Source organism: Danio rerio, chromosome 8, assembly GCF_052040795.2.
Source record: "Danio rerio strain M-AB ecotype USA chromosome 8, GRCz13ab, whole genome shotgun sequence".
Classification (NCBI taxonomy): Eukaryota; Metazoa; Chordata; class Actinopteri; order Cypriniformes; family Danionidae; genus Danio; species Danio rerio.
The window spans coordinates 32,947,146-32,970,818 of NC_141028.1; the positions used below are offsets into that span (position 1 = coordinate 32,947,146).

At 36.2% G+C, this 23,673-nt stretch overlaps 3 protein-coding genes across 9 annotated transcripts; 2 read left to right on the forward strand and 1 right to left on the reverse strand.

Annotated features, from left to right (window-relative positions):
- Positions 1–137: 137 nt before the first annotated feature.
- p2rx7 (purinergic receptor P2X, ligand-gated ion channel, 7) lies at positions 138–16,536 on the reverse strand. 3 transcript variants are annotated; one of them, XR_015496907.1, is made up of 13 exons: positions 16,325–16,536; positions 15,820–15,967; positions 15,296–15,367; positions 15,112–15,184; positions 14,624–14,717; positions 13,829–13,909; positions 12,245–12,386; positions 9,251–9,387; positions 9,085–9,175; positions 8,928–8,993; positions 8,101–8,850; positions 6,333–7,101; positions 138–1,796 (listed from the first exon to the last, which is right to left on the reverse strand). XR_015496907.1 is itself a non-coding variant. In NM_198984.3 (13 exon segments), coding segments are annotated over 13 exon segments (1,791 nt in total). In that variant the 5' UTR covers positions 16,444–16,536; the 3' UTR covers positions 146–1,241.
- tas2r200.1 (taste receptor, type 2, member 200, tandem duplicate 1) lies at positions 4,312–23,628 on the forward strand (the record flags this gene model as incomplete). 5 transcript variants are annotated; one of them, NM_001039830.2, is given in 5 exon segments in its annotated part: positions 4,312–4,323; positions 11,616–11,627; positions 15,854–15,872; positions 20,685–20,711; positions 21,084–23,628. In NM_001039830.2, a coding segment is annotated over 1 exon segment (963 nt). In that variant the 3' UTR covers positions 22,181–23,628.
- Positions 18,329–19,291, forward strand: tas2r200.2 (taste receptor, type 2, member 200, tandem duplicate 2). Its single transcript, NM_001020505.1, is given in 1 exon segment — positions 18,329–19,291. A coding segment is annotated over 1 exon segment (963 nt).
- Positions 23,629–23,673: the final 45 nt, after the last annotated feature.

A 23,673-nucleotide genomic window follows, 5' to 3' on the forward strand; every position in this document is an offset into this window, starting at 1 on the left:
AAATTAACATTAAATATGTCTCATATTGTAAAGTGTTACCGCATGATCCTTTAAAAATAATTCTAATATTCTGATTTGATTCACATAAACAAACTGTTATTAATATCAATGTTAAAAGAGATGGATTCCAGGAGACATTTGTTTTCCAGAATTCTTTAATGAATTCAGAAGAACAGCATTTATTTAAAACAAAACTCTTTTGTAACATTATCAGCTGGGTATTATCAGCCAGTTTCGCCACTTAATACTTTTGTCAAATGTTAAGCAGAACAAAATGTTTTTAATTTAATGCATCTTGATTAACATATAGCATATTATTTCAGTTTATGAGTGCACCAGTCACTGTTTACATGGACATCAGTAATCAAAGTAATTATTTGTCTTAATCTGAATAGGACAATAATATGGTTAAGGTGTTTAAATGAGTTGCTTTTTGAATGTTCCTTTCATGATCCTGTTTTACATGTTAAAGCACATAATTCGATTAACGTCATTTCGTCATCACACTATCCACGTGTCCTCCGGAGTTTCATGTAATTTTGGGTGTTAATTTTTAATTTGTCGACCTTAACTGCAGTTTGGCATTTTAACTTTCATTCAGGGACATTTTAGTAGTTTAATGGAATTTGATACCACACACAAACTGGAAGAAAAAAAAACTCAGCATTTCACAGTGTATGTGTCTATGGTCCTTTACTCTGTAGGTGCAGAGAATAGTGTATCCTGTCACAAAATGCGGTGAAAATTCCTACATGACGGTAATAGTTGGATTAAAGTGTTTACATTTCTGCACTAAGCTTCAACAATGTGACTAAAATCTGCATACTCCATGTGTCTAAATCCAATTTCTGTTTAGCTTGATTATGACTTGAGCTGAATTAAGCTAATCAAAAATCGCTGTTTACATGGCTGACTCTTAATCAGAGCATTGTCTTAATCGTATTAAAATCGGATTATTGGTGTCCATGTAAAGGTATTCGGTGTCTTATAACACAATAATTAGCAAATCAGTTTGGCTGTGCATGCTTGACCTCTTGATTCATTTTTAAAGGCATCTGTTTTACTAAAACAATGCATAATACATCATTTGGTATTTCTGCAGGTTAAGGCTTTAAAAGTATCCTATCACATTGCGTATCACAGACTGTAGTTAGTATCATTCCCTTTTAAGCACAATCATAAGGCATTGTCATCCTGATTGATTTCTGACTGATGTCTCATCATTAAATGATTAAAGTCTGTCATCTGTTGACCTCTGTCTGAGACGTTATGACCTGAAACGATCTAAGGCCACGATATGTGCCGTCAGGGCTGGGGTATTCTGCTCTGATCCTCCATATACAGCAGCTGGGTATTACTGGAAGAGCATCTCTGGGTGTGCTGTCTCCAAACCGCCATCTGATGAACTGAGCATAGGCCCCATGACGCAGCTGAGACTCCTCGTGCAGCTCCGCCAGGGGGTCCACAAAGAACAAAGCGTTCTCCAGGACAGAGCGACTGACAATTAGTGATGAAAAGATCGGAGAAGAGGTAATACAGCGGCCTTTCTTCAAACGGCAGCACAGTTGCTCCTGTAAGGTCTCGGCAGGCCGGCAGGAGCCACATTGACACCAGGTCGGAGACGAAGACTGTGTGGTCTCCAGTAATGGCGTGTCTGGGTTTTGTCTGCCATTGTGCCTGCTGGAAAGGTTTTCGTCCACTATTAGGCCGCCACTTTGGCCGTTTTGTACAGGCTCACTTCTGCTTTGGCCACATTGCAGGACACTCAACAGAGTCTTCATGCTGGCCAGCTCATTCTGAGAACAGACATGAGGTAATATAGTTCACTTGAACTAAAACAATTTTTAAAATGGTAATTAAAATGAGTGCTAATATATTATAGTGCTAATATAAATTATGGAAAAATAATTTTAGGTATAGTTGGCAATAAAGCATTTTTCATTTTAACGATGTATTACCAGTGTTTCAGCAGGTTTCACCAAGTCAAAATTGAGACTTTTTAAGACCATGAAGAATGAAATTTTAGACTTATATAGGGTTAAATGCTTAGGATTTCTTTAATGGCCCAGCAGAAAAGAAACTCATTCTAATGAGTTATTTCTTAGCCACATATTTTAAAAAATGTGTCAAAACAAGCAAACCTTAGTTCATTCATTAATTTTCCTCAGGTTTATTCTCCATTTTAGAGGTCGCCACAGCAAGGTATAATAGTTTTGGATTTTTTATTAGTTTTAGTTTCGTTTTGGGGCGATGCGGTGGCACAGTAGATAGTGGTGTCGCCTCACAGCAAAAAAGTTGCTGGTTTGAGCCTTGGCTGGGTCAGTTGGCATTTCTGTGTGGAGTTTGTATGTTCTCCCCGCGTATGCAAGGGTTTCCTCCGGGTGCTCCGGTTTCCCCCACAGTCCAAAGACATGTGGCACAGGTGAATTGGGTAAACTAAATTGGCAGTAGTGTATGAGTGTGAATGAGTGTGTGTAGATGTTTCCCAGAGATGGGTTGCAGCTGGAAGGGCATCCGCTGCGTAAAAAATTTGCTGGATAAGTTGGCGGTTCATTCTGCGATGGCGACCCCAGATTAATAAAGGGAATAAGCTGAAAAGAAAATAAATGAATGAACGAACGAGTTTCGTTTTCACTTTTTGTTTTCAAATTTAATTAGGTTGAATTAGCTTTTAGAGGCAGATTTCCATGTTTTTATTTATTTCGATATTTTGAAATGGCTTAGTTTTAGTTTAGTTTTTATTACTTTCAGTATTAGTTTTAGTTTTTTTTTTTAAATAAGCATATTATAAATAATGTAGATTAAAAAAAACTCAACCATAAATTTTTTGAAACATGTATTTAGAGGACACAACCACTATCATCTACCACTACCATCTACCCTTCCTCTAATTTAAATACAGCAGCCCACAAGATAGCAGCCTTAAGTAAAATATGTGTGCAAGCCTGCTTCTGAGGTTAAACACACAGTAGTGATGAAAAGTTCAGATCTTTAACGCAAACTGGATTATTTGTTACAATTCTCCTATGTTAGTACTCAACATACCAAAATTCTGTAGTCAGCAGTCATAATTTTAATCAGTTAAAACATCATCATGATCTGTATGAAATAATTGTTTCACCAGACCTCATTTAAGCCCTTGGTTTACCCGTGCTGTAGTTGTTTCAAGTTCAGTTCAGTCAAAGCAGGCTTTCATGTACTTATTGTGTTCGGTTCACTAAATCACGAATGCGCAGTATTATCGGGTGACTGCTTCTCAAATCTGATCTCAGTGTACTGTTCTAAAAACTGTATAACAATATATATTGGTTTAGAGTCAGAGGAGATATTAGGCATGTTAAAAAGTAGTTTGTGGATAAGAGTGCTTACTGGAGATGCGAACCGTTTCAAAAGGTTCAGTTCGATTTGGTGAACTAGTTCAACCATTTCACTTAGAAGATGCGGTTAAAAAGATTCATGTATTCGCGATCACTAATAGAGAAAATCTGGGGGAAACCGGAGCACCCGGAGGAAACCCACGCAAACATGGAGAGAGCATGCAAACTCCACACATCAATGCCAACTGGCCCAGCTGTGACTCAAACCAGCGACCATTTTGCTGTGAGACAACAGTGCTAACCACTGAGCCACCGTGCCACCCCATACTTATTCAGTCTTGTGCTGATTAAACTATATTAAAGAATAATCACACAATTTTTGTACTGCGATTTAAATCATTTAAAAACATTCTAACCACTGGGCAAGATTCTAGTGGTTTAAAGGATAAAGTATAAATATTTAAAATCATAAATGGCAGTTATTGAGTATTTTAGAGCTCCACTGTGATCTTTAAATAGCCTTTTAATAATTTATAATTTTTTTCTAAACTACTCTTTTTCTAAACTATTTTTACTCTGAATGGCATTTTACTGACTGTATTTTGTATTTATCTTCAGAAAATCATGGTATAATTCATCAAGTTCGTTTAGTTTTGCTTAGTATTATTTTTTGATGCTTGAAATCCCATTTTTGTCCTCGAGACATGCTGACGTTGTTATTAAAATATGCTGAGAAAGCACTCAAGCATGTCAGCCAAAAAAAGGAAATGCTGCTGACTTACCATTTATTGATTTAAGTAAAATAATGGTCGCAAACCAGTGTAAAATATGAATTGACTGACAATATTGCTGGTATAGTACAGTTTATGATTTTGTTTATGATTTTTTTTTTTTCAATTTTATCCATCACAACACGGGAAATTATGAGTCACATGCAGTGTTTGCAGAGTCTTCTGGGTGCTTTATTACTGTTAAAGGGAGTCACTTTGTACTGGCATGAAGATGAGTAAATGATGACAGAGTCTTTTTTTGGGCAGAATCTTTTATCTTTTAATTTAGTTTAACTAAAAACTCAACAAAATCCATTTTGACAGATGCATGGTGCTATATTAATGTTTTCCAATGTAGTCATCACATTTTTTTGTAAACAGCATATAATGAAAACTACAAAGCAAATCCTTCCTTAGCCTCCTAGCTTGTGCAAACATATCCATATAACTGTGATCAGATTTTTCTTAACTGCTGTTTTCTCACCAATGCCATTTTGTCACGTGTTTATGTTGCTATTGAGAGGAAACAGTGAAGAACATACTTGCATGCAGGGCTTTACATTAACACCCGCCAACCCGCCAAATGCGGGTAGATTTCAGCTTTGGCGGGTTAGACAGACACTCCCACTAGCCACTTTGGCTGGTTGAAAATCATTTTTAAATTGTGGTTTTCTTAAAAGCAGGGTTTGACTACAAGAATGACCCAATATGCGTGCAAATGTGATCTTAGAATGGAGAAACAGCACGACTAACAAAAAAATTGCATTCGCGCGAGCAGAAGAAAGCAGATGAATACCGAATGAGAGGTTAATCACTCGTGCTAACAGCTGATGTGATGCGCGCGACTGTTTAAAGCGCGTGCGCGCTCCTGTTCCCTTCCTTGAAGCACGCGTGCCTGGAACGCAACTGTGATCGGATCTCAGGCAATCGAATAGTCAGGCAAAAGAGTAATGCTAATGCACACACAGTCTTGCTGCTTTCAAGAGCTCCAAGTATGTCTTTTTGTATGCAGCACCGGTTGCTTTCGCTTTGAACAGATTATTAATTGACCTTAACCGTGTTATCATCCTTCCATTATTATAGTATGTTTATCACCTGCTTTCTTTTGCTTATGGTTATTTTTGTTAATATGGTTTAATTATCATTTTTACAACAACATTGCTTTAATATGAGATTAACTCTTCGTTTATGTGTAGTTAACTGGTGAACTGAGAGACCTTTAGCGAGGACAGATTACTCTGCATATTTGTGATACATGACAATAATTCTTTGTAAAAGTCAATTGTTTTTCCTTGGTTGTTTTTAAAGAAATGTTTTGTTAAATAAAAAGTATAGTATACAGCTATATTTAGCTTGTTTTGACACATTTAAAATTTGTGGCTAAGAAATAATTCTTGTTTGGTGTCGTCAGAGATAAATTAGGTAAATCCTTAATTTTAAGTTCTGAAAAGTCATGTCACCCATTTGCTCATACACGACACACAAAACGTGAAATGAATGAGGAGGCATGTGGGCATAACACAAAATCTTAATCAAGTAATTTTAGCATGTCAAAGTCATATTTATGCATATAAAACTATTTTCCCAACAACAAAGTTGTGGCTAGTGTAAATGCAGAGTGGCTAGTAACATTGGAAAACTACTAGCCACTGTGGCTGGTGATCAAAAAAGTTAATGTCAAGCCCTGCTTGCATGTAAATCTAAACTGCACATTCGGTACTGTGGATGTGTCTGAATATTCTTTATGAGATTTTCGCTGCAGCATCTTTTTTGTTTCTCATCATTCATTCATTTATTTTCCTTCCGCTTAGTCTCTTTATTCATCAGGGGGTTGCCACGACTGAATGAATCGCCAATTTATCAAGCGTAAGTTTTACACAGCGAATGCCCTTCCAGCCGCAACCCAATAAATTGCAGGATGCATTTTATTCAACAACCACTGGTGTCACTAATATATGAAGGTAATCCTTATGTCAAATTTAAAACCCACGTAAAATGAATGATAATTAACAAAACCTTTCCAAACCTTTTTTTTAATTATTGATGCATATTCATTCAAATATTTTGCCATGGCACACTGACTGGCGTTGTTCATTGGTCACAGAATTGCAAACTATTGAGTTTTGCTCCTGATTTACCTTCATACTAATAATCAAGATATAACTTTGATGTTATATCTTATATAAAATATATCATTACTTTGAGTGTGTATAATGTGAGTGAAAATATAACAGAAGGATCTTACTTTGCGCTGGTGTAAAGAAAGGGGTTTTGTCTCCTGTAGTCTTTTCTTTCGGGATTTTTTCACCACTCTTAAATTGTCCTCGTCCACAAATGACACACAAAGGAAGCACTGCAACAAACACAAAACCCCTGGTTAGATGCCTGCATACAAAATCCCAATAAAAGCTTTAAATGTGTCTGTTTAAAGCACTAACTGTATTTTAAGGGATGGTTCACCACAAAATGAAAAGAAATACTCACCATTTACTCACCGTAAATTTCAAATTTCAAACCTTTATGAGTAACTTTTTTTTTTTTTTTTGCTGAACACAACAGAAGATATTTTAAAGAATGTTGATAACCATTGACATCCATAGGTGACTTTTCATCCTAATGTGAAGCATTCATTTATAGATTTTCCTTCGCTTTACTCTTTTTTTAAGGGTTGCCTCAGCAGAATAAGCCACCAACTATTCCGTCATACGTTTTATGCAGCGGATGCCCTTTAAGCCCAAACCCAGTACTAGAAAACACAGATACAAACTCAACTGGAGCACCAGGAGAAAACCCACACAAAACAAGAGGAGAACATGCAAACTCCACACAGAAATATTAACTGACCCAGCTAGACTCAAACCAGCAACCTTCTTGCTGTGAGTTGACAATGCTAACCACTGAGCCACTGTGCCGCCCTTACGTGAAGCAAATATTTTCAAATGTTTGCAAAAAAATTGTAAAACCCCAATGTGAATTAGATGTGTTTTAGAGTAGCCGACTATAGTATTGGTAACCTCAGGGTTCTTACACCTTTTCCAACTTCAAATTCCAGCACTTTTCAAGCACTTTCAAGGTGCATTTTTATGCTTTTCCAGCACTTAACAACCACGGTAAATTATGTTGATATATGCTGTATGTACTTTTTCACATTTATATCCATTGTGCTATTTAAAAAAAAAAAACACTATGACATTTTAACTTAAGTTGTTGAATACTTTGGAACATGGATTTATTGAGATAGTTCACCCAAAAATGGTAAAATAATAATCATAATTTTAAAAAGTTCAGTTATTGGATATCTTTTTAAGTTTTGGTCTCTTTCTTTTAGTCAGATTTTGTTTGGGTGTACAACCAATCTTTCATGACCAGTCGTTCATAATATTTCATGTGCATTGCCAAAATTCGTGTAACAAATTAAATCCTTATGGGTCCGAACCATTCAATGTAAAGCCTGAAAAATGGAGTTTACAGGTAGCAGCGTTTGCCATTTTAATTACAAATGTTCTATTTAATCTTTCGTTTATTCATCACAATTTTGTCAGTCGTGCACCTGCAGAGCATTCACCATCGCAAAAGGGCTTGCATTCACTAAGATTAAACTAATATTGCAGCTAATGAAAAGACTGTTGTTGCTATTAAGATGGCGTTTGCAAATAATAAGTTATACGTCAACTGTTTAAACTATTTTTAAGTGCTGCGTTTGGCGTTTTTAGGAAAAAATCCTGCGTGAATGTCTCCTAAATATGCACATTCGGTGAACATTTTGCAATGAAAACTGGTCACACGCCAACAATTTTATGCACAAATGCTCCCGAATATATTTTGAGCTTGCATAGATAAGAGTTTGGGCGCATATGCAACTAAAACGGTCGCAATTTCGAGCCTTGCAACTTCAAATTTCGAGCAGGTTCAAGCACTTGATCCAAAATCCAAGCACTTTTCTAACCTTGAGAAGACTATATTAAAAATCAAGCATTTTCCAGGATTTCCAGCACCCGTACGAACCCTGTAACCTAGTAACAAAAAGTAAACAAGGCAAGCAAAATGGCTTCACATGGGTGTAATTTTCATTAAGTCAGATGCTGCGTCCCAAATGGCACACTATACACTATGCACTCATGCAGTGTGTACTTATGCACTTACACACTCAACAGCATAGTTTATGTAGTGTCGACACAAATGGAGCACTAGTGTTTTTTTTTTACTAAACGGAAATTCAAACGATTTGGGATGCACCTTTACTTTATTTAGCAAATGTGTTTCCATCTCTCATTACTCACGTTATACATTTTACACTTACAACCTTTTACGCATTTTTATTCATAATTTGGCAGTTCTATCCCTCGTTTCTCATGAAATACTTCAAAATGCGCATTTGGAATGGAAAAACAGCTACTGTATGGATATCAATGGATACCTGTTTCAAACATTCTTCAAAATAACTTCTTTAAGTCTGTGTCAATAGCCTAGTGGTTAAGTGTGTCAACATATAGCTTACGACGATCTGAGTTAGATTCCTTTGCCGATCCTTCCCTTCTCTCCATTATTTCCTGTTAATACTCTACACTGCTTAATCCATTTAGGGTTAAAGATAACTTCTTGAAGAAAAAAACTTGAAGAAAAAATCTGTGAACTAAAGTGAACATTAACGTGTTCACCTCTTCTCGGTCTTGAACGGCCTCAAACTTCCTCTCGGTGTAGTTCTGTTTTGCCTCTTTGGAGTAACAGCCGGTACCAATAAGCCAGTCCAGAAATATAGTTGTCTAAATAAAATTCAATAGTAAATAAATAATTTTACACTTCAATTTTTTTGCGAGACACTGTCTGTGGGTTTACTCACAATAGCATAATAGGAGAGCGTAGACCCAATGTAGATGATTAGCTGAATGATGCTGAACTTTCCAGCCTGTGAAGAATATAGAGAGCTCATTATGTGAATCCTTATGCTAAAACTAACATGCAAAGTAACATGACCGTATGGAATCATATAGTCTCACCTTCCCAAACACCATCACATCAAACCTAATGCCATACATTTTGAAGAGAGTGCGCTGTTCCACGCCATTCACCGTTGAGTATCTCGCAAACCTATTAAATGATATCTATGAGAAAGGAGCGTTTAAGAGATGACATGCTTTTCAAGAGGATTTGGGTTGTTCACACCTGAAGTTGAGTCCAGGGTACAGGGTTCGGTTGCTTTCTTTCTCATCCAGGCGACGGAAGGAGTATTTGGGTAAGCAGCTGTGAAAGAAGCGGTTCAGGTCACAGTCCCAGTTGATCTGGATCCCAATCACACCACCCTGTGAAGAAGATGCTGATAGTTATGATGAGACAACAGACAAGACTAGCCTAAACCATTTCTTCTTTTTGTTTAGTACTTAAAGAACCATAACTAAATTAAGTAGTTTTCTTGTTTTTTTATCTTCAGCATTTCTAGTTTTATCTCTTGTTTATGTCAATGTGTTTGTGTGTCAGTTATTATTATTAGCTCAATTTAAAAACTAATTTTCAATGTCTTTGCCATGATTAAAGGACACAATAAAGTACATTAGTTGTTTTGCAAGATACTAGTATTCAGCTTAAAGTGCAATTTAAAGGCTTAACTAGATTAATTAGGCGAACTAGGTTAATTAGGCAAGTCATTGGACAACATTGGTTTGTTCTGTAGGCCAGTGCATCCCAACCCTGTTCCTGGAGGCACACCAATAGTAGGGATGTCCAGATCTGATCACGTGATCAAAAATAGGGCCCGATCACATGTTATCGATCAGGACTCAAATAAAAATGTATGTGTGTGTGTATGTGTGTATTCTTAGTCCCTTTATAAATCCGGTGTCGCCACAGCGGAATGAACCGCCAACTTATCCAGCAAGTTTTTACGCAGCGGATGCCCTTCCAGCTGCAACCCATGTCTGGGAAACATCCACACACAGATTCACACACACACTCATACACTATGGACAATTTGGCCAACCCAATTCACCTGTACCGCATGTCTTTGGACAGGAAACCCACGCGAAGACAGGGTGAACATGCAAACTCCACACAGATACGCCAACTGAGCCGAGGTTCGAACCAGCGATCCAGCGACCTTCTTGCTGTGAGGCGACAGCTCTACCTACTGCGCCACTGCCTCGCCCTGTTGCAGAGACTCTATTGATTAAATGCCGGCAAAGAAGAACACGGAGACAGCTTGAAGCGGAAAGCGCGAGTATGTCTGTGGTTTGGAGGTATTATAAAGTTGATGACGACAACATTGCCATTGCTAACATTGCCATTGTGAGATATGTAAACTTGGCATTGCGAGAAGTGGAAAGGACAAACCTGATAAGACACCTCAAAAACAAATGTAGAACCCCAATGTGAAATACCGTCTCACCATTATTTTACAAAAAAGCTCTGCCGGCTCTTTATAAGAAGATTTCTGACAAACTATTTGTCCTGTTACAAGATGTACCCCATGTTTTGTCACCACAGACATATGGATTTTGTCCGTAGCTCCCATGTCTCTACTAAGCCTTTATGTATTATAATAGTATCGGATCAGGTTTCAGTATCGGTAGAAACTCAAAATCAAATGACTCGAGGGCAAAAAAACCTGATAGGGACATATTTTGGATGTCTCCTTTAGCTGACCCATTCATTTCAGGTTTTGGAATCTCTTTTAATGGTCTGATGAGTTGAATCAGTAGTGTTTGATTAGGAAGAGGTTGAAAATGTGTACTATTGGTGTGGCTTCAGGAACAGGGTTGGGAAACACTGCTTTAGGCAATCGAAACATATAATCTCTTAAGTAAGATATAATATACAAAAAAAATAATATCTAAAATAATAGTTTCTAATAATTTTGATCTCACCAGTTTTCACATTTTACAAATATTTATTTATTTATATATAATTGCAGTCAGAAATATTAGCCCTCCTAAATGTTTAGCTCCCCTGTATATCCCCCCCATCCCCCCACGCCAATTTCTGACAGTTTGTTTTATAGACAATCAAAAAAATATTGCTTAAGGGGCCTAATAATATTGGCCTTAAAGTGTTTTTTTTTATTTATAAGAACTGCTTTTATTCTAGCTGAAATAAAACAAATAATAATTTTTCCAGAAGAAAAAAAATATCATAGGACATTCTGTGAAAAATTCCTTGCTTTTTTTAAACAATAAATATTTGAAAAAGAAATCACTGGAGGGCTAATATTTGAGAAAATATATATAGTTAAGATCAGAATTATTAGCTCTCCTTTGATTTTTTTTGATTTTTTAAATATTTTTAGTTTAACAGAGCTAGGACATTTTCACAGTAAGTCTCATAGTATTTTTTCTGTTGGAGAAAGTTTTATTTTGGCTAGAAAAAGCAATTTAATTTTTTAAAACAATTTTAAGGACAAAATGATTAGCCCCTTTAAGCTATATATTTTTTCGACAGTCTACAGAACAAAACATCATTATACAATAACTTGCCTAATTATTCTAACCTGCCTAGTTAACCTAACGTACCTAGTTAAGCCTTTAAATGTCAGTTTGAGCTGTATAGAAGTGTCTTGAAAAATATATAGTCAAATTATATTTACTGTCATCATGGCAAAGTGCGAGGCCGTGGCGCAGTAGGTAGTGCTGTCGCCTCACAGCAAGAAAGTCTATGGGTTGCTGGTTCGAACCTCGGCTCAGTTGGCGTTTCTGTGTGGATTTTGCATGTTCTCCCTGCCATTGCCTGGGTTTCCTCCGGGTGCTTTGGTTTCCCCCACAGTCCAAAGACATGTGGTAAGGGTGAATTGGGTAGGCTAAATTGTCCGTAGTGTATGAGTGTGTGTGTATGTGTGGATGTTTCCCAGAGATGGGTTGCAGCTGGAAAGGCATCCGCTGCGTAAAAACTTGCTGGATAAGTTGGCGGTTCATTCCGCTGTGGCGACCCCGGATTATTAAAGGGACTAAGCCGACAAGAAAATGAATGAATGAATGAATCATGGCAAAGATAAAATAAATCCATTATTAGAGATGAATTATTAAAAATATTATGTTTAGAATGTGTTGAAAAAATCTGCTCTCAGTTAAACAGAAATTCAGGGGGGCTAATAATTCTGAGTTCAATTGTACAAATATATGTTGATTGACATCAATAGTCCCTTACTAGTTTATTTCCTAATATTCTTCTTACCTCCACTGCCATCTCTGAAAACTTCTCCTTGGCTTCAGCCACAATGTCTCCCAGTCTGAATATGGGGCAGTATGGATTTTTGTAGCGGTGATAGATGCAGCCTTTAAAGTCAGTGTCCTTCATTTCAGACAAGATGTTTCTCCTAAATCAAAAATATTCAAGTTTTAAAAGTGGTGTGAACAGTACAGCTGTCAAATAAATAAACAGTTCTCCAGTCTCCGGCGCCTAGACTGCAGTTCTGCACAGGAAGTTTGGCCAGAGAAGAAATGAGTGTGCCCAACTGAGCCTGGTTTCTCTCAAGGTTTTTTTTCCTTAACTTTCGTCAATTGGTAAAGTTTTGTTCCTTCCCAATGTTGCCACTGTATTGCTTGGTTTGGGACACGTGGAGCTGCTTGTTTGGACTTTCAGCAGTGAAATTTAAACCATACTGATCTGAACTAAACTGAACTTCAACTGTGAAAACTGGACTGACACAATTTCAGTTTACTAGAACTTCTATGTTAAGCTGTTTTGACACAACCTACATTGTAAAATCGCTATAGAAATAAAGATTAATTGAATTGAAAGAAATATAGTTAATCTGCAGTGCATGGGGCGATAACCGGTTTAAAGGTATACTATACTACTATATTTGAAGGTTTTAAAACCGTTAAAATTTTCTGTTATACCGTTCCTAAGGTATTTATAAGTTATTATTTTTTACAACTATTTTATTGACAACTATTTTAATTATTTTATTTGTTTTTTAGGGCAACATTAGAATAAGACCCTCCACATTACAAGCTACTGGTCAGTCCATGATTCAGGAAATATCTGAAAAACAAATCTCTTATAAACTAACATCCAACATGCTGTAGTGCTGAACAGTGCAGTGGCTTTACTTTATATCCAAAGAAAAGAAAGATATCCAATGATGCGTTTTCATGTTGAAAAGAAATCGTTTTTTGAAACTAATAAATACAGCAGAAGTCAATGACTTATTCGAATTAATTAGGTTGACATGTTTAAATATTAAAATATATATATTTATCATGTTCAATAGGATTGTTTTTTTACCAAGACTTTTAAAAAGAACTTGTTTTAGAGCAGTAATCACAATACCGTGAAATCGCAAAACCGTGATATTTTTACCCAAGGTTATTATACCATCAGAATCTTATACCGGCTCATGCCTAATCTGCAGTTATACAGTATAATGTACTTTTTTCTAATTTTTGTACTAATTTTTATTACTGAGTTTTTGTAACATGGTGTGTTTATAAAAAAGTGTCTGGTGCATATGAAGAGGAAAGTGTTTCATACAAGTGGTTTGTCAAGCCCACTCAACTGTGTTTCAATGTACAATGCTTTGAGGTGCTTTCAACAGGCATTTATGTGGTGGTAGGGATTAATATAAAAAGATGATTAAATAATCAGTTTAAATTATTACCCTGGGCTTTCTTCAGGTTAATAACCTCAAATACTGCTTATGAGTTTCTTATTAGTGTTTGAAAGTGTATATGAATAACAGTTCATGAGTTATATCAGTGTACAAACATCTGTAGAGTAACTAAAATAACGTTTTCTGTGTTAAAAGTAAAATACCTGATGTAGTTAAATGCTGGAAATCTGATGTTATTCTTGATCATCACAGTGAAATTTTCTGCTGCAGCCAAAAGAGCAGGTCTGGGGAGAGAGAAATGAAAGTGTGACATTAGAACATATCCGTATATAGAATCTCAGTTTATATGAAAGTGCCACATTAAAGGGAAACTTCCTCAAATGGGTTCCTCAAAAGTCTCTGGCAGCACTGCAGATTTACTTATTTTGGGGCAAAGCTGATGATGAACTGGTCTTTGTTGACAAAGAGCTTTACTTGCAAATGTCCATGTCAGTGTATTTATAATTGTTTGCACAAATAACGTAACTGTTTCTATATTAATACCTTACCTTTAGATATTCCATACAATGAACTGTATAATATATATATATATATATATATATATATATATATATATATATATATATATATATATATATATATATATATATATATATATATATATATATATATATATATATTTATGGAATATTGAGCTAATGAAAACAGATGTGAATTATACTGATAGCTTTTGTGTGTAAAATGCCACATTATTCAATACCACATCTCTCATATATTCCCCAGTACTGGGTTGTGGCTGGAAGGGCATTTGGTGCATAAAACAAATGCTGGAATAGTTGGCGGTTCATTCCGCTGTGGTGACCCCTAATATATAAGGAACTAACCCAAAGAAAAATGAAGGAAATTAAATCTCTTATACAATAAATGTCACTGACATTCATCATAATTATAATTTTGTGTTCCACAAATTATCTATTTATCACACTGTAAAATGGCACCTGGGATTCTTCTTGTTCTCAATAGGGCACCAAGCTGTAACTTCACATGTTTTCTTTAGTATCTCCAACTTCACGCAGGCACCTGTCTGAACACCTTAAAAAAACACTAAGATAAACATAAGAGCGCACATACTTATGTCTTTTAATATTCAAATTCAATTACATTTCATTTCTTATCAAATTTTAATTGGTATGACCAAAATGAAAAAGTTACCATGGTTTTAAGACAAATAAAATAAAAATACATGATTTGTTTAATTTAAACATTGTAGCCACAAATTCAGCAAAGTTTTGCTTGACTAACCATTGTTTAACCGTAGTATATGTAGTAAAACTTTAGTTATGTGAATGGTAGTCAATGCATAAAAAACAAACATTGTTATTAGACTTTACTACAATATAAAACCATAGTTCATTTTAGAAATGCATAATCTAATGCTTCCTAAAGCACATGCAATGCTACTTTACAGTATATATTGTAACCTTACCATGGCTATGCTGGTCAGAAAACCCTTTTTCACAGTCTTTATCTGTTCGACACAGCTTCCCGTTTGGAAGGATCTGAAGAGTGAGCATAGAACTGCTTAACTTTGCCTTAAAAGGACAGTGGCTATAAGGTACCACAATGAAAACAAACATCATAAACTCACGCTGACATAAAACTGCACTTACCTCTGCGCAGTTACCTTGTTTTTGGTTCTTTGTGACAATTGCATTTGTTGCAACGAAAAATGAGTTCTTTCCCTGCCAAAATAAAATAAAAGGGTCATTCCATGTCAACTCATCCAGAGGTCTGCAGCTTATATTTTATATTTTGCTCAAAAATATTTAAAAGAAAGCCAAAATATGAAATGTCATAGATGCATATTTACTGAATAATCTACTATTTTGTAGGGGAGAATTTTTCACCTGAGATTAGGTGCAAAAGTAAAAAGTATGTACAATTTAGAAAAATGTCAGCAATATTTTGTTATTTTTAGACATAAATGAGAAGGTCTGTTAGTAAAACCTTTTGATTTAAGCAATTTTTGTTACATTGTATATGCGTGCCAAACATTACACTTATAATACTGGGAAAAAAACTTTGCATAGGTGCGTCAAGAAATAAAAAATAATAAATGTAATTAAATAAATAATAAATAAATAAATATAATTTATTATAATTTACTATATTAATAATTCCTGGTTCTATTTACCTGAGATGGTCCACTGTAATCCACCACATCCCACACAACGTCTCCAACTTCTGGTAAGGTAATCTTTGCAACTCCCTTAACCTTTGTGGTGACAGAACTCACTACAAAATCATACTCCTGGTATTCTTTATTCCATAACATCATGATACTGGAAAGTAAAGACATTTAAGACTGGCTTGAGACACCAAATGAGGAAATTATATCAATGATATAAATTGTAATTACATGGTACCATTGTAACCAAAATTCATCTATATTTTTGTTACACTAAGTTTTTAGCATATTTTTGTAGTAACACCGTGGTAATTCAAATAGGCCAGTTTGTTTACAAAAAAAAAAAAAACATTGTTTCAACACTTTTACTATAATAAAACCATTGTTAATTTTGTGGGTTCAACACTTAAACACAACATAATATGTGTGGAAAAAAGGCACATTGGCAAAGAATGTACATGAATGAGCTCTTGTTGGACGATGTGGGGGCGACATATGGAGAAACACTTACCAAATGAACATCAAGATCACTCCGTTTAACGTCCATTTCAGTGAGCCAAGTTTCACACTCTTGATTTTGACGAGTTTTTGCGTGTCGTATTCACAGAGGTTCAGCAAAACGCAAGGCATGGCGGTGATTTTGTAAACAGAGGGGAAGGACAGAAGCGATGACTGCGGATTGCTGCTGTGCAGAGCTCGAGCACTAGAAGAAGAAGGTCACATGGTCAAGGGAGGACAGTTGTGCCATAATAATACACTCTTTCTTAGGGCGGAGAACGAGATACACTGGGTGTGTTGTGTTCAAATTGACTTAGCATTCATGCAGACCTTCATCTTGGGATCATGTTAGGATGCAAAAGTGATTGAAATGAATTGAAAAATTATTCTAGCGATTGTATTTGTCTGCTACAGGCAGCTATGGGGAAATGAAGAGTCCACGTGAAATTCGTTGTTTCTCTGGAGTATTTTGTTCGGTCTCAACTTTTCTTCTCAAATTTAAACAAAACATTGTTGTTTAAGATGCATTTATCTTCCTGAGAAAAACAATTGATAAGAATAATTAATGTTTTTAAATTTGATCCACCAAATATTGCTTTTTTAACTCTTCTGAAATTTAAGCATTGAATATTGTAAAAGAGAAAGAAAGAAAGAAAAAAAAAAAAATATATATATATATATATATATATATATATATATATATATATATATATATATATATATTATTCCCACTTATTTTCAGTGTAAAACATTCTGCTCGATATCTTTTATATTTGAAATGATACAGACTAAAATATAGAGATGATTGACTTCAAACAACACCACAGTGAACACATTACATTTTCAGTTTTTACAGTACACTTTTTGGTGTTTTTTGTGTAAATTGCAGGCTTTTTGGTAACTGTGCAATACATTCATTAAGAGATCCTTTATGTGGCTTACTTGTCCCATGGCTTGAGTCGTTCTGACACCCATATTGTTTTAAAATTCAGATTGTGGGCCTGTGTATGACTATTACAAATTTACAATTTGCTTGAAATAGATTTTTTTTTAATTCAGTTTTGCAGTTTTATATACTCTCTTTTAAATCAAGGACGATGATGTTTAGTAGAAGCCATCCCAGCAGGCACATAGCATCATGTCAACATTGGATTAGATTTAGGTCATGACGTCAGGTGAACAAAATTCAATGTCTAGCCAGCATCTAAGGACACATTATTTTGATGTCCAATAGGCTAACAACGTCAAATTACGTTGTTATTTAGGTTGATTTTAGGTTGTGCTGGAAATTGACTGAAATCCAACATCTGATAGATGTCATGGTGGTAACGTCCATGCATCAAGGTGTAGCATGATTAGACGTTGGTATTTGGTTGATTTTATGTTGGACATTGACATCAGCCTGATGTTGGGTTCTGATGTCAACTTGATTTTCATTTCCATACATAATCCAGCGTCCACACAACGTTGGGGTACGTTAGGGTACAACATCAAAATAGCGTCATGTTGACGTCCTGTGCCTGCAGGGATAGTTTTAGTAACCAATCTGATTAATGAGCGGTTTTAGATGTGCAAAGCAGATGTATCATTTATCCCAGTTTTGCATTTATTTTGATGGCATTAGAACATTAAGGACATTTGAATAGTAAAATTCTTCAGACTACATTTTACCCAAAATATACCCAAGTATGCCTAAATAGCAAACAAACAAGGTTTGACTAGGCAAATTTCAAACGCTAATAACATGATCATCCAATACTGATTGTTGCATACATTTAGCATCAGTAAAGATAGTACACAAAAAAACTATTCACAAATTCCAACCTGTAATCTAACCTATAATGAGCATGGAGCATTTTTCCCATTTTGCCTCATTTGTGTTTCCAGCTTTGACCAAAGCCTGCTCTCATTTACTCATTCAAAGTCAGTTTGCATACGAGATTCATTCCCCCGTTTCTACATAAGACAACACGCATCTCGCTAGATGTCATATCAGTGCAGGACTCTGAAGAGAAAGATGAGCACCGACGTTGGCGACGTTCTTTTTTTCCTTGGAGTTGGGGTTGTCGGTGTTTCTGGAAATATATTCAACCTCATTTTCACTGTACAACAGCAAGTAATAACCAGAACCATTCAGACTGTGGGCTTGATCCTAGATGTCATCTCCATCAGCAACATTATCTTAGCACTGGCCATTCTCAGCATGGTGGTTGGCGTCTTTCTAAATCCCCAAATCTGGTGCATCAAGCCATATCCTTTTGATCTCCGTCTTGAAATTTATCTAATGTTGACTTGCGGCTTCATCAGCTTCTGGGCCATTGCTTGGCTGAGTCTCTTCTACTGCATCAAAGTTGTAAATTTCTCCTCTGAGATTTTCAGAACACTGAAGAAGAACATCTCAACTGTGATCAATATTGCGGTGCTGCTGAGCTGCATGTTCTCCTGCTTGTTTTTCATCCCAGTGTTCAGCCTTGATGCTGTGGATTCAGCGGAACAAAATGACAATGCATATGGTAACGTGACCTGTCCAATGCCTTCTTTCACTATACAGATGAACCAAGATGCATACTCAGCTGCTGTTCTGTTCCTCCTCTGCCCAATTCCACTGATGATCATGTTGCCCACCTCTGTCAGAATGGTGGTCCATCTATGCGCCCACACACGGGCACTCCAAAAGAACCAGACGCAGGTGCAGGGATCAGACTCGTATCTCCTTGTGTGCAAACTCACCATCTCCCTGGTGGGAGTTTATCTGTTCAACCTATTCTTTGTGTCTTTGTTCATCCTTATGAAGCTAATCGGGGCATATATCACATATCAATACCTAGTCAGTACTTTTACCTTTTACTGTGGAGTGACTTCAGTACTCCTGACGGCTTCAAACAGGTATCTGAAAGATAAGCTCTGGAGTTTGTTCTGTTGCAGAAAAGCAAAGGAGCCAGCTAGCAAAAGCCACACAGTTGTGACAGGGGATGTTTGATGTGATGAAAAATAGCATTTCATGTTTTTTCCTTTTTCTGAATTCTAATGTTTAGACCAGAGATGCCCAAAGTAGGGCCCACGGCCAAAGTTGTAACCTTTGATTTGTTCCACCATCCCACCTGAGAGGAGAGTGTTAATGATGAAGAGGGTTGGGATGAATGCCTTTAACACAGAGATCGTCAATTCTAATTTGATGTTTTCTTTTTTTGTTTTTTGTTTTTTTTGTTAATTTTATTGCCGAGCTGCAAAAAAAAGCTAACTGAAATTAAACGTTTCAATTAAAAGTTGGAACTGAATCTCATTTTTAAAAAGGTAAATACTGTCACTTGATGAATAGAGGACTATGCAGAAGCAAATCAAGGCAAAAACTAGTGTAATTGTGTTATGAATGAGATTGTTTTGTTTTTACTGTAAAAGTTCATTATAAAATGTAAAGTAATACTGTATTAGTTAATATAAAGCAATGTTTTCTAGGCATTTTTAAATAATATCAAATAAATTAGGAATTTACTCATGGCAACTATATTTACCTTCTGCCCACTAGCCTCAATCACGTTTGGTTTTGATCCCCCCCATCCACTACACCCCTGTCTGCTATTTTAATGTCATCATAAAACAAATCTCTTAATTAACAATTTCTTTTATAATGGAATTAACATGACTGCTTTGTTATTATTTTAGCTAAATGGCAGCCTGCTTATTTAGTGTCTGATAGAAAAAAGTTTTTGTAATCTTAAGTTCCTGTATATCTGCTCTCTATTTTGTTGTCAATAGTAGTGTATATTAATTTCATTGAGCTTGTATTGACATTCTATCCTCACATATTGTAATGTGAAGGGATGCTGACAAAGGGGGTATGAATCCAAATGCAGAGTTTAGTAGCAGGATGGTCAAGCAAGAAATGGTCTACTCAGCGGCAAACATGTACACAGGAAACAGAGAGTTGTAGTCATAAACAGACTGATGGCCAAAAGGCAGGCAGCAGACAACATAAGAAACAAAACAAAGCAAGGTTCAAACGCGGAAAGCAAGGCAAGAAAATTAAACCATGTCATAACATACACAATGCCGTATAAGAAGACTCAGCCATGAAGAGAGAGAGAGTGTGTGCGCGCACTGTATAAAATAGTTCTTGTAATCAGTTCTGAACAGCTTCAGCTGTGTCTGTTTGCAATCATGAGGATTTAGACCAGGTGTGTAAGTGGTGCATGACTGGATTAGTACTTATAAGACAGGATTGTAGTACATGTGAATGTGAAGGTTCTTCAGTGATTCATGAAGGTTATATCGCTGGTGATCGTGACACAGAACAATCTATGAGTTTACTTTTTTTTTATTCTACAATGCTTTTACACCATAGCCTCACAAAAATACTTTCCTCCTTTATTAAGCCATACAGATGACAATGGAGAAGCTTTGTGAGTGGAAAACATAAATCCTTACATCTTATAGGACATCTGAATATAGTAAATGTATTTAAATTATTCTAAATATATGCCTAAAATTGATTTATTTCTTTCGAAAAATCATACACATTCTTTAACCAAAATACATTTTAAGATATGCCTAAATAGGAAACAAACAAGGTTTTGAATTGGAACATTCCTGAAGCTGATTACATGAACATTCAATTGATTGTTATGCATGTTATGCATGTGAAAAAAAAAGTAGTCTCAGTGTCTCTAAGTGACGTGACATGGGTTCACCATCACTGAAGAAAGTACTTAGAGGGTTGTGTAATCTGACCTCTAATCAGACTTTCTGCCATATAACCTAATTTGTATTTCCAGCCTGGACCAAAGCCTGCTCTCATTAACTCACGCAAAGCAACTTTGCATATGAGGATCATTCCCCATTTCTACATAAGATAACATGCATCTTGCCAGATGTCATACAGTATCAGCGCAGGACTCTAAAGAGAAAGATGAGCACCGACGTTGGGAACGTTCTTTTTTTCGTTGGAGTTGGGGTTGTCGGTGTTTCTGGAAACATATTCAACCTTATCTTTAGCTTACAACAGCAAGTAAAAACCAGATCCATTCAGACTGTGGGCTTGATCCTAGATGTCATCTCCATCAGCAACATCATCTTGGTACTTTCCACTCTCGCCATGGTGGTTAGTGTGTTTCTGAATGCCCACATTTGGTGCATCAAGCCATATCCTCTCGGTCTCCGTTTTGAAATGTATCTAATGATGACTTGCGGCTTCATCAGCTTCTGGGCCATTGCTTGGCTGAGTCTTTTCTACTGCATCAAAGTTGTGAATTTCTCCTCTGAGATCTTCAGAACACTGAAGAAGAACATCTCAACTGTGATCAACACTGCGGTGACGGTGAGCTGCTTGTTCTCCTTCTTGCTATTCCTTCCAGCGTTCAGCCTCGATCTTCCAGATTCAGCGGATAAAAATATCAGCGAGACAAATAGCACAACCTGTCCACAGCCGACTTTCACTCTACAGATAGACATAAATGCATACGCAGCGGCTGTCCTGCTGCTCATCTGCCCGATCCCTCTGATGATCATGTTGCCCACCTCTGTCAGAATGGTGGTCCACCTCTGCGCCCACACACGGGCACTCCAGAAGAACCAGACGCAGGTGCAGGGATCCGACTCGTATCTCTTGGTGTGCAAACTCACCATCTCTCTGGTGGGAGTTTATCTGTCCACTCTATTTATGGTGGCATTGTATTTCATTATAAAGGTTTTGGGGGCATTTATGACATATCAAGCCCTAGTCAGTGCCTTTACTTTTTACTGTGGAATGACTTCAGTGCTACTGACGGCATCAAACAGGTATCTGAAAGATAAACTTTGGAGTCTGTTCTGTTGCAGGAAAGCAAAGGAGCCAGTTAGCAAAAGTCAGACAGTTGTGACACAGGATGTCTGATGTAGTGCAGTTTAGTTAAAGCAAAATTCAACCCCCTTAGACCTTTCTTCATCTTCAGAACACTAATTAATATATTTAAGAGCTCTCTGACCATCTGTAACCCCGCCGGTCCTACGTCACCCAACCCGCTCAGAGATGGTATCCAACCGGCGACCTTCTGCATTGGAGTTGGTTGCTCTAACAAGGAGGCTAAAGACCATGGTCTCTAGAGCACATTTAGAGGTCAGAGGAGTCAGGTTTACCTGCACAGCACTTACTAGCTGGCCTCTGTTACACCTCCATAGATAGCAAAGGTCCAGAAACATTGTCAAAATCTCATGTGGTTTAAGTGGTTCAACTATAATCATAGAAAGCTACAAGAACAATTCTGTGTGCCAAAGAAAAACTGTAAAAACATCTTGGTTTGCCAATGTGTCCGGGGAATACGGCATACGGGATGCTGACTCTAATGGCAATACATTGTATATCCTGCAGTAAATGCCTAAATTGACAACCAAGTTCGAGGAGAAAATCTTGGTGAAAAAAGTTGGTTTTACTGTTTTTTGGGGAGCTTTAGCTTTTAAATGATTACAGTTGAACCACTGAAGTCAGTTTTGACAATGTTTTTGGCTCATTTTCTAAACTTTGAACATCTCCTGGCCATTGCTGCCTATGAGAATAAGGGAGCTCTTGGATTTTCTATTAAAATATCTTAATTGTGTCATTTGTCATTTTAAACATGAACAAAGGTCTAAGGGGATTGGAACGACAAGAAGGTGAGAAATTAATAGCAGATATTTTATTTTAGGTAGAAATAAGCTTTAAGGGGACTTAAACAGTAGTTCTTCATGTTTTTATTTACAATATTCAGACTATAATACTAAAAAGCAGATGCTATTTTAATGTCACTGTAAAAAAAAAGTACCATAATGCAATTCAAAAGTGTAAATTCACAGGTGTATTTACTATTTTGAATTGTATTATAAGACCTCAATCTCTCTTCTGTAAACATTAAAAGCTGTAAGTTTAACAAAGTGACTTTTATTCACATTTAAGTAGCTTAAAGCAAGACCTGATATACATGGCAGTAAATCTGTAAAATAAAATAAAAGTTCTCCTAATTTGTATTTCATTCATATGTTTTTCCCCGTTTTCATCAGCTACGCCTCAGTGATGTGTGATGTCTATGTTTAGGATACTGCTACTAGCTGTATGCTACTTTTTTCTCAAAATTCATACAAAATCGCCACCTGATTTTTACATGTGATTGGTTTGGAACTGGAAACTTGTCTATGTAGAAAAACATCAAATTTGTTCTCATAATATTGTGTAACGAATATGTCTTTGATTTAATGAATGGGATGCTTTAATTTAATTGGTAATCTAAATGTAGAGATAAATGTTACATTAGTATCTAGTTTATGTTATTTTACCGAACTGTGATAAATATTAATAAAATATTCCACATGAAAACTGTTTCTGAAATGCTGAGTATTGCCTCACACTCAAAGACT

What these genes read in the sequence shown, in the direction of transcription:
- p2rx7 (XM_087262914.1), bottom strand. Translation starts at nt 16,443, where the DNA reads ATGCCTTGCGTTTTGCTGAACCTCTGTGAATACGACACGCAAAAACTC. An exon ending in GTGATCTTGATGTTCATTTG is followed by an intron (nt 15,968 to 16,324) that starts GTAAGTGTTTCT and finishes TTTACTTTCCAG; the next exon opens with TATCATGATGTTATGGAATA. An exon ending in CGCTCTCCTATTATGCTATT is followed by an intron (nt 6,441 to 8,927) that starts GTGAGTAAACCC and finishes TGTTTGTTGCAG; the next exon opens with TGCTTCCTTTGTGTGTCATT.